Source organism: Limulus polyphemus, unplaced genomic scaffold (genome assembly GCF_000517525.1).
Source record: "Limulus polyphemus unplaced genomic scaffold, Limulus_polyphemus-2.1.2 Scaffold1614, whole genome shotgun sequence".
Lineage (NCBI taxonomy): Eukaryota > Metazoa > Arthropoda > Merostomata > Xiphosura > Limulidae > Limulus > Limulus polyphemus.
This window is the reverse complement of record NW_013667224.1, coordinates 61,080-71,784: the sequence shown is the minus strand read 5'-3', so window position 1 is coordinate 71,784 and position 10,705 is coordinate 61,080. Positions and strand designations below refer to the sequence as shown.

Sequence of the window (10,705 nt, the reverse complement as noted above, 5' to 3'; positions counted from 1 at the left end):
TATAACGCCCCCACGGCTGAAAGGGCGAGCATGTTTGGTGGGACGGAGATTCGAACCCGCGACTCTCTAATTGCGAGTCGAGCTCCCTAACCACCTGGCTATGCCGGGTACATAATTGAAATTTTATATGGGAAGAATTTTGCTTTGTCTAAAGCAGGGATAACAGCTATGCCAATAGCAGCACGCGAACCTATTTTATGTTCCATTTATTAAAACAAAACAGGTATAATCGACCTTCACAACAAGCACAAAATAATTCCACTGACCAAATAGATAACGTTGCGTTTTTTGTATTAGATCTGCCGTATACCTGATTTACAGAGGTCACAAAATAGTTAGTGTGCAGCCAGTTGAAACTTGGCTGAAAGAAAGTTCGTAAACGTTAGCCTACTGAGTTCACTGGACGGGTTTTATAGTTAATTAAACGGCATGGTTTATTTATCTGTCTACTATTTAATAGCTCTATCTAACAGCAGCATGCCTCTATATTAATTATTCAACCACTGAAATAACTGCTTCTTATAAAACACAGTCCAAGTTACACCAACTATTAGATTAATTACAAACAATATTATTAATTTTTAAGGTGTAGAAAGCCTTAACTGCAGGAGCATTACATTTACTTGCCCTATGTGTATGACTTACATCATCACAATAAGATTGACAATAATTTAATTCACCACACTGTTTACTAGTCCATTACGGGTTTATATTAAGAATAGTTTATAACAGCATGTAAACTATACCTTGTTTACTGTACGCCATTGGTCGCAAGGCTTTATACTCAAAAATATAACCTAATGATCACTAGTATTGAGCGTATATCCTTGTAACAAGAGGTGTACAACAAACAAGGGATGGTTGAAATCCAATTATACATTATTCTTCGTGGATGTATGTGATAAACTTGACAGGTCACAGACCTCTATGATTCAGGCACAACTGTCATTATGAACATTAAGTACGTCTAGTCAGTTTACTTATAAAACTGGCTTCATTAATTTACACGTTACTTTTCAGTTTTGAATTATAGCTAACTAACTTTAGATCATAAGTTATTAATAATTATGTTATACTTATTATTAGACGATTATGTCTTTAAGACCCAGGCTTAGATTTATTAGACTCTGACGTTTCGGAAAACTTTTGACGAGATGACAGCTACTGCCAACGAAGTTTGGTAACACATGTTCAACATAATTCATTTTGTTCTTTACACAGTTTGGTGATCGATTTTCTTGTTGTAATATAATTAATTGATTTATATATTTATGTCTAAATCTAACATTAAGTTGTCACACGTTAACTTTTTCACAGTGTCAGATCCAATCGAAAAATAGTTTTAACACGCACCTATGATCAATTAAGTAACACCTTCAAATGATTACACGTTTACATAGAATGTATGTATCTATCAAGAACACGAGCTAATACAATTACTGTGCTAAACATACCATGGGTTACTGCCCTCTAGTGACAAAATATTTAGAAATAGTTTAACCGTACAGCGTATGTGATATGCTCGGAAGGGAACATACAGATCTAGTCTGACCTGACGTGATAGTGTTCGGAAGAGAAGACACAGATCTAGTCTGACCTGACGTGATAATGGTCGGAAGGGAACACACAGATCTAGTCTGGTCTGACGTGATAATGGTCGGAAGGGAACACACATACCAAGTCTAACCTGACGTGACAGTCAGAAGAGAACACACAGATCTAAACTGACCTAACTCGATAGCGTTCGGAAGGGAACATTTATACCAAGTCTGACCTGACGTGATAACATTCTTCGATGGTTTTATAAGTAAGTTGTAAGGCTGTTGTCTCCTTACTTCTCAAGTCACGTAACCTCACCAGCTAATTACCAATTGTATCTAAGTGCTGTCATTAACTTCTGATACAGATCTCCTTATCCAAGGGGGAAAAAAAGAGTAAACTAGTTTTAGTTACAAAATATGAATGATTAATAACGGCACACATACCAGCTATTTTTAACGTTTTTGTCATAACATATGCTATATTACACTTGACAACCAGTTTTATCTCAGAATACGGTTGACTAAGATATGACAGCATAACAGTTGGTTTTATTTTGGCATAACGTATGACAATTGTCACTTTACACTAGACAACCAATTTTGATAACCTAGTTTGACAAAAAATATTTGTCTCACTGTAGCAGTTTAGGTCTTATGTTATGCAATCTAACCAAACAGTGGGTGAAGTGGGATCCAATGATTAGTATACTTGGACTATAACTAGTTTTTCTTAGCATGTCTATAAGTGTATCATAATCCTGAAGCATAAGAAACGTCAAAGTCTTGTTTATCACCTTGCCAATTAGAGGGAAGGTGTTGTTGAAAGAGAAAGGTAAACATACAGTCAACAACAAGTTCTGTATATAAACAACCTACTACCAATAACCTGCCACATCTAAAATATGGTCTACGTTACCCTCAAATAAAAGTTTTTACGAAGATACATCACTTGATAGCCAGTATTTACACAAGGGGACTATTAACAATCAGTCCTCTGTAATAATGTTCACCATCTTTCCTTGGTTAGTTCACACGATTTTTTGTAAGAAAGTAATATATTTCCTTTTTATCTTAGTTTAGAAGAATAAGTTATTTTGTTTACCAAAATTTCCTACTTTTTTCAAATATACAAAATTACATACCTTCAAATATAGGAAATTCGCTTTGTGTCATACTGACATTATTTCATTTGTTTGTTTGCAGTTAAGCGCAAAGCTATACAATGGGCTATCTGGTCTCTTCCCACCACGAGTATCGAAACCCAGTATCTAGCGTTGTAAGTCCGCAGACATGCCGCTGTGCCACTAGGGGGCAAATTGCGTTTGCTAGTTACATATGATCAAGGTGGATGTCTCACGACAAAGCGATTTTGGTACGGATATAAATTAGGATCTTGTATCTTCTTCCTCTAGTAACATCGCCTTGTTTAATTTCACTAAATTGACTTGAGAAAAAGAATGACGCGGAGATAATAACGTTGTGCTCTAGGAAGGATGACGTAACTGTTTTTGTGTATATAACGTCATACTCTTGTACAGTCTAGAATTTAAAGAACATCTTTAAAGATATTATAGAACAGATGAATAATTCAACCCCCCCCTTCTGTAATAGGGGAGCAATTTCCGAAGTTCTTTGCACTAGTCATTTGAGATGGCGTTTCGATTGATAAATAAAAATTTATTTTTCTTTGTTTAACATTGTATTCAGTCTCTTCTTGAACGTAATCTAGACAAATTTTCAGCTTTAGATCCGTAATATATGTCCTGACTGTTCCTCCTGTTATTTGCTGCTACTAAACGTTTATCAGTGAACCAGAGATTACCACAAATTTATTATCGAGAACCTTGTCTACGGAATTGAATAATCGGACTTTAATAATCAATCTTATTCTTTTAATTTTCCCGAAAGGAGGACGAAGGCTGCCTGGAGGGATCACATGTTTTAACCACTCGCACCATAATACAATAGTGTGTTGTCTGTCAGCCACTCAGTAGACACTAAAATGACGTCACATAAGGGACGCTTAACATTACAGTTCGTACTGTCGTGACGTCAGTAAAACGTGCGCATGCCATGAATGACGAGAAGAATTATGTATTCTGCAACTAAGCTACAACACAGCATGACATATGAACTTCAAAAACAAGAAATAAAAATATTTGTTACTTTTAGTTTTGGGGACCCTGCGGAAGTACACTTAGTAAAAGTAGTGATTATTTTATCTTGGACATTTATTATCGTAAAGAAACATTGATCAACTTGCTACTGACTCTTAGTCTTATAAACGGATTTTGAACAAATGGATTGTTGACAGTCAATCTTTTTTACAGTAAAGTGACTATCTTACCTTTGACAATCAATCGTCCTACGTCGGTACTACTAGTTATATCAGATGTCAAGCGGTGACGAACGTGACATCTATAACCAGTCAATTCATCTTTCATTGTGACACCCCTAATATGTAGTTCACCATTCGGTAATATGCTGTACCTGCCACCTAGTAATCATTTTTGAAACGTATTAATAATCAGAAACACTACTGCGTATTTTAGAATGTAAAGAATAATGAAATGTTATTTAAATTCTAAATCATATCGATTTTTTTCCATGAGTTTAAGATACCGAGAATCACGCGATCTCAAAACAGCTACATACAGGTTTTTTCTTAAACTTTTTGTATGAAAAGTATTACAATAATAGACTTGATTGGGATTTGTTTTACCATACAAGTTTACCACTATAAAATCATTTTCACCGCCAAAATTACTCCCCTATTCTATATCTTTAATAGCTACAGTATAATTCAAGTATAAGAATAATTTAGTTCTTAACCATTTGTTATTTGTGTTTAGATGATAACGAAAACAACACAGAGGTAATGATTTAAATACGCTTTTATTCCATACGATTAGGCTAAAATCAAATGTACACATGTATATAATGAGTTGAGCACATTAATTACGTGCAATAGCAATCAAAGAATAGTTTACTGTTAATAATATAGGTTCAACAATTACGTTAAATATTTTACGAGTGTCCAAAGCAGAGAGAAATAAAACACAATATTAATTTTGTCAATCGCTAAATGTGATTACCACAAGTCTTACGAATCCATTAACAGTTTCTGAACGCTCGTGTTTCTCAAAAAGCCTTCAACGAACACCACTTGGACACTTGATTAATCGAATAATGTTTACAAAACTGAGTTCGTGGACAGGGCGAACGATTAAAACTGTTCACGTACACGAGACTACACGCTATAACAAATAGTTCTACAAGTGTTTCCAAACTTGATTCACGTACGTGCTCAAGTAGTCTCTTTGAAACTACTGCTCTTCACAACCAGAGAAAGTTAAAGCAAGGAAAAGAAGTTCTTTTTTTGTCAAAGCATGCCATATTCCTACGTATATAACTAACTCAACAAGGTTAAACCAAGTAGCAACTGGATAAATACATTTTACATATCTTATGTGCAAGAACTACATATAATCGAGCAAATATATCAACGAAAATACAATTAGTAAAAAAAATATAAGTAAGTTACGTTTTACAACTAAACAAGAAGAAAAGTTAGCATTTTAACGGATCACAATTAGTGAGAAAACGCTTTCCGTTAATTATCAAATTCATGATCATGGTAGGTTTTCGTTCAGTTGCTATGGTAACGCTTCTGGGAGGAAGCATATTTTTAAAGATTTGGATAATTTAATTAAGGATTTTCACAACAGGATAAAGCTTGGTTGGAGGTACAGGGTTAAGATGCTGCTTCTATCTTCACAAGAATCAATAGTCTTAGCCTGCGGTGGGCGGGAAAAGGAAAGAACATCACCGTAGAAAGATAATAACTGTAATAATGACTTTGACAAAGAAACACCGAAAGCTATGATGTTGATAACCTTTGTGGATCACCGTTCTTTATATCTGGTAATAATTATGATTTAGTCAGTCACCCGAAACTTAATGACAACTTTATATAGTTTCTTTAGGCATGATCGATACATTAATATGTTCTGGTGGTCTGAAGGATTACCCGCCCTGTTTTTAGTGTTCTTTTGTAATAATATATACTGTTTAGATATAAAACTACACTTTGTCTCAGAACATAGTCTATATAAATGCAACAGAATGAAGACTTGGTGCCTTTGGAGATGACAGTAATTTACGAGCGATAAATACATAATATACCATGAAGGTAGAAATGAATGAGTGTCTGTTAAGCTTTTCATACTGAATACACACACTATCTTACCAAATGTATTAGTACAGAATATACCATGAAGGTAGAAATGAATGAGTGTCTGTTAAGCTTTTCATAATGAATACACATATTATCTTACTAAAAGTATTAGGACACGACAGACCGCACAGGTATTAATGGTTCTAATCTCTATATGGGTATCACATATACTGTTATAAAAATGAACACAAATCTCTTTCCCTTATGTCAATAAACAATATAGGTTCTGTTCTGTAACCAAACTTTTTCTATGTTAGATTGATTAACTTGCTTCTCCTATAATTTAAACCATTTAAATTATAGCACTAGCTTTAAATTTGTATTTCTTTTATAGGCTATGTGACTGCTGATTTATAAAATTTTTATAAAGAATTTCAAGTTTAATTCTCTCTTTATTGTCATTGTTTTAATAATTTTAATGTTTACTTTATGTTTCGTTTCCTTTTTCATTCTAGAATTTTAAACTTTTTAGTTATTATTTTCTAACTTTTGTGCTTTTAAATTACTCGTCGTGGATTACTCAGCCCTACCCCTTCCAACGAATGTAAAGTTTCACAAACCTGGAGCTTTTTTCTAGTAAATAGGCCATCACCATGGGTTCGCTTTAGTGAAAATAGATAACTACTTTTTCAAGTTTCAGACTACCAGAAGAATGCAGTTATTTTCACTTTCTGTTCCGGAATAATATTTAGGTGAAAGGAGCTTGAGCCCGAATAAAAAATTCTTTGTAAACAGCCAGTCTGAATCTGCCTTGATCAGCTTGGTGCTCCGAACCTGAATTTAATTGAAATATTCTGGTACATTATGAAAACGCCCTTTGATGGACAAACAAACAAACAAAAAAAAAAGGCATACAGTACCCCAAAATCTCCCTACTCTTGGTTTTGTTTTGCAAGAATAGTTGTGGGTGGTCAGTTCAATGGAGGGTGTACCAACGGTTGGTGGTAAATTGTGTTAACAGAGTCCAGGTTGGAATTAACGCCAAAGGTGGATTACCTCCATCTTAGAGTAAGGTCTGAACGGCGAAACTAAATACTCCTCTTATCAAGGTGTGTTGTTCTTATACTTCTGGTAATATAAACAAATATTTGCTAATCCGTGTGTGTGTGTGTCCACATGTAACTGACGAACTGCTGGGCCGATTACCACCAATCCTATCATGCATACTTAGAGCCTCCTGGTGGTTATACAGACCCTATGCGCGTGACGTCATACATATATTACCGGCAAGACGAAAATTAAACACCGCCATTTTGGACGTAGCAGAGAGACAATATAGTAATTACAACGTAGTTGCTGGTATTGGAATTTGGGATCACGTATTTGAAATGACAATCAGCTGTGCGACAGTTAATTGTACAAATAACCAGACAAAGAATCCGGACTTATCGTTTTATAGGTTTCCAAAAGATCCAGTATGTAGAGTTAAATGGACTACGGCAGTAAAACGTGCAGACACGAACAACATTGACAAGGCTTGGTATCCATCGTCGTGCCATGGACTATGCACTTCCCATTTTATATCTGGATAGTACTACTTGTATATACGATGTACCTATGTAAATATTTGGTACTTGCCCTAATTTAAGTACTATGATACAGGCTAATACAAGCAGTGCTAGGTGGAAGGGCCCGGTGGGTGATAAGAAAGTTTTATCAACAATAGGCCTAGTAAAAATGTATAGCAGAGACGGCTGGTACGGGTATTAAAAACTTTAATTGAAATAAATTATAAAAAGGTCGAAACGTTGTTCTTATACTTTATTTTGATTAATAGGCCTAGTCACTAAAAACAACTTCGACTTACCCTCAAGTAAGCTATGTAGTTGGACGTCTTGTACACTTTCCACAGTCTCACACCGTGCACTCAGCCGGCCATAAAATACTTGTAAGCATCAAGACTTTTATAGGCCTTGAACTGCTTTCCGGTGTAAAAGAGATGTTGTCAGGACTAAATCATTTACGATATCTATATTCTCAACCTGTGAGACTTTTAACGTTGATTTGTAGGCCTAACTTGGTTCCTCCGTTTGCAATGTTGACGAGTGTACTGACATCTAGCGCGATTGTTATTGTTGACGAGATGGAATAAGGATCAGTCGTGTCAAGACCGACTTTCCTTCATATCTTGACTTGCATATTTTGTCTGATTTGTTAGTAAGTTCGTGAAAAACTAACAGAGAACTTTGTGATTGTGTAGCGGAGGCCATGTTTTCACGAATAATGTTCACGTCCAAGATGACCTTATATACGAAGTCGGAGTTCGAAACTGACCCGAATACGTCAACTCCTGGCCTCTCTATATTTTCCTCATGCGCTGAAAAGATTCGTCCGCTAGTATGATTTATATTATGGGTGAGTAAGAGAAGAATGCCTGCCACGTTTACTCCAGTCATTAAATAAAGTGTTGATTACCGCAACGAAGTTCGTTTGGTACATTTTTACCATAATTTGAATTATATAATACACATATTTCTTTCAGTGATATTAATGAATTTTTATAAATTGAAATTCTCCACCCGTCTTTGAAAATAAATTGGGCCATAAAATGTATATTTTTACATTTTCCAAAAATTTATAATCTAAGTGGTCAACTTTTCTTTAACAATATGATGAAATAGCAACAAAATTTGAAAATATTAAAGAGTATATGTATATTTGGAACAAATTAAACGCATGTACAACAGATTAGTCACACTATAGAGATCATATGCATATCATAAACACTATATATAGTTCTCTTCGTCTCCTCAAAATCCATTCAGGCCTATTCGATTAGTTTAGAATTTCACTTAACAAGCCGAACTATTTTCTCTATCACTATTGCACTAGTATTCTGTGTGTGATTCTCTTACAATTATGGCGCGCGTTACCGTAATCGTTTGGTCTTCCTCTGTTCCTTTTGTCAAAGTGCGCTCATGCTGATTCCATTACTTTAGAACCATGCTTTGACGGGATGAATTATTTTTCTGATCTCATTTTCTACTGTAAGTCTTACTCTGGCATATTAAACGTTAAGCTTATCACTTCTAAAGCAGCTAACTTCACGCCGAACTTTTCCTTGGCCGTGACTTTACTCTCTTCTGCTACTGTCTGTCTACTGTTTCTGCTCGTCTCACACTACGTATATGTTTATTACTTAATCGTCTGGTCGCCTTCTAGAAATCTCTAAATTCTCGACGTCAGTGTATTGCACGTGACATTCGATAGTCTCAACATCAATGAATTATAAATACAACTTCCAACAATCACCTGCTTTTAACTCTCTTATTATATAAATAAACACACTAAACAATGATAGAATAATAACTCGCAAGATTAATTGATTAATACTACCTACATTAAACAGTCTTTTATATCATGACAGTATGTTACAACATAACAACAGAGCTTCAACATATTTTTGAGTTTGGCAGTATATATATAAATATATTTCTCTGCATGTGATGCGGTTATTGTTTAAAGAAACTTTATGCCAGACTTAACACATATCAAACTCTTTAGAGGTAAATAATTATTTCCTAAAGGATTACATTGAAATTAATTTGGTTATACACAGTACACTAAAGCAGATACTTTTAGTATAATAATACGTTTGGTAAGAGTAGATCGAAAGTTTTATAGCGTAAAAATATGTTGTTTTTCTATTTTTAAATCACTGCTTCATTAGTTGAAATTTCGTTTTAATAATAAAAATAATCATCTATTTGCAGTATTATGTATTCGTTGTTGCTAAAAGTTGGTATAAATTTTTAATGAATTAGTTTTTTCATTGTTATACAAGTACTTTCATACAATTAAATATAAATATTAGACAAGATTCAATGCACCAATCTTTATGCTTAGTTACGAGCACGTCACGGTGAAACGTTCAGTAGAACTTACATCCATTGCTATTATTTAGTCAAAATTAACTGTGCCTTGTAAAAATGACCAATAAGCATATAATTCTTATGTTACATATCTAACAATAGCACTTCGCGCTATACCATTATGTAATAGTTAAGTGATTTAAAGGGTATTGGTACTGGTGTTTTCAACCTTATGCACATATTGGCTAAATGACCAGGATTTTGAATTATTGACCAAACTGAAGTCAGCTAATAAGTAGACCCGCCGCTATAAGTGCTGTGTGCGTCTTGAAACCGAAGAAATGGATTGGCTACAACTCTTATAACGCACCAAAAATGAAAGTATGGAGCGTATTTAGCGGAAACACGTTGCAAACCTTGGATCTTCCTATTATTTGATCTGCAAGGATATCACTACGACATGTTCTTAAATAATGTACCATTACTGAAACACTCATAGTGAGTGAGTGCGTGGATATTGTTATGTGGCTAGCGCTAAGCCTACTGTTCAAATCTAGAAATGAACAACCAGCATATTCTATAGTCTCTATATCCCTTCTGAATAATAAAAACTCCCTCTATCCCTTCTGAATAATAGAGAACTCCCTATATTCCTTGTGAATAATAAAGAACTCCCTATATCCCTTCTGAATAATAAAAACTCCCTCTATCCCTTCTGAATAATAGAGAACTCCCTCTATCCCATCTAAATAATAGAGGACTCCCTCTATCCCATCTGAAAATATAGAACTCCCTCTATCCCATCTGAAAATATAGAACTCCCTCTAATCCCTTCTGAATAATAGAGAACTCCTTATATCCCATCTGAATAATAGAGAACTCCCTCTATCCCTTCTGAATAATAGAGAACTCCCTATATTCCTTGTGAATAATAAAGAACTCCCTATATCCCATCTGAAAATATAGAACTCCCTCTATCCCATCTAAATAATAGAGGACTCCCTCTATCCCATCTGAAAATATAGAACTCCCTCTATCCCATCTAAATAATAGAGGACTCCCTCTATCCCATCTGAAAATATAGAACTCCCTCTATCCCTTCTAAATAATAGAGG

The 10,705-nt window shown here is 34.7% G+C and overlaps 1 protein-coding gene across 1 annotated transcript in view; it reads right to left on the bottom strand.

Moving 5' to 3' along the window:
- LOC106464297 (Down syndrome cell adhesion molecule-like protein Dscam2) overlaps window positions 1-10,705 on the bottom strand; it is a 98,783-nt gene that overhangs the window by 62,720 nt on the left and 25,358 nt on the right. The window contains exon 4 of the mRNA XM_022391995.1: window positions 3,889-4,038. Within this exon, the coding sequence (XP_022247703.1) occupies window positions 3,889-4,038 (150 nt within the window). The remainder of the gene's footprint in view (window positions 1-3,888; window positions 4,039-10,705) is intronic.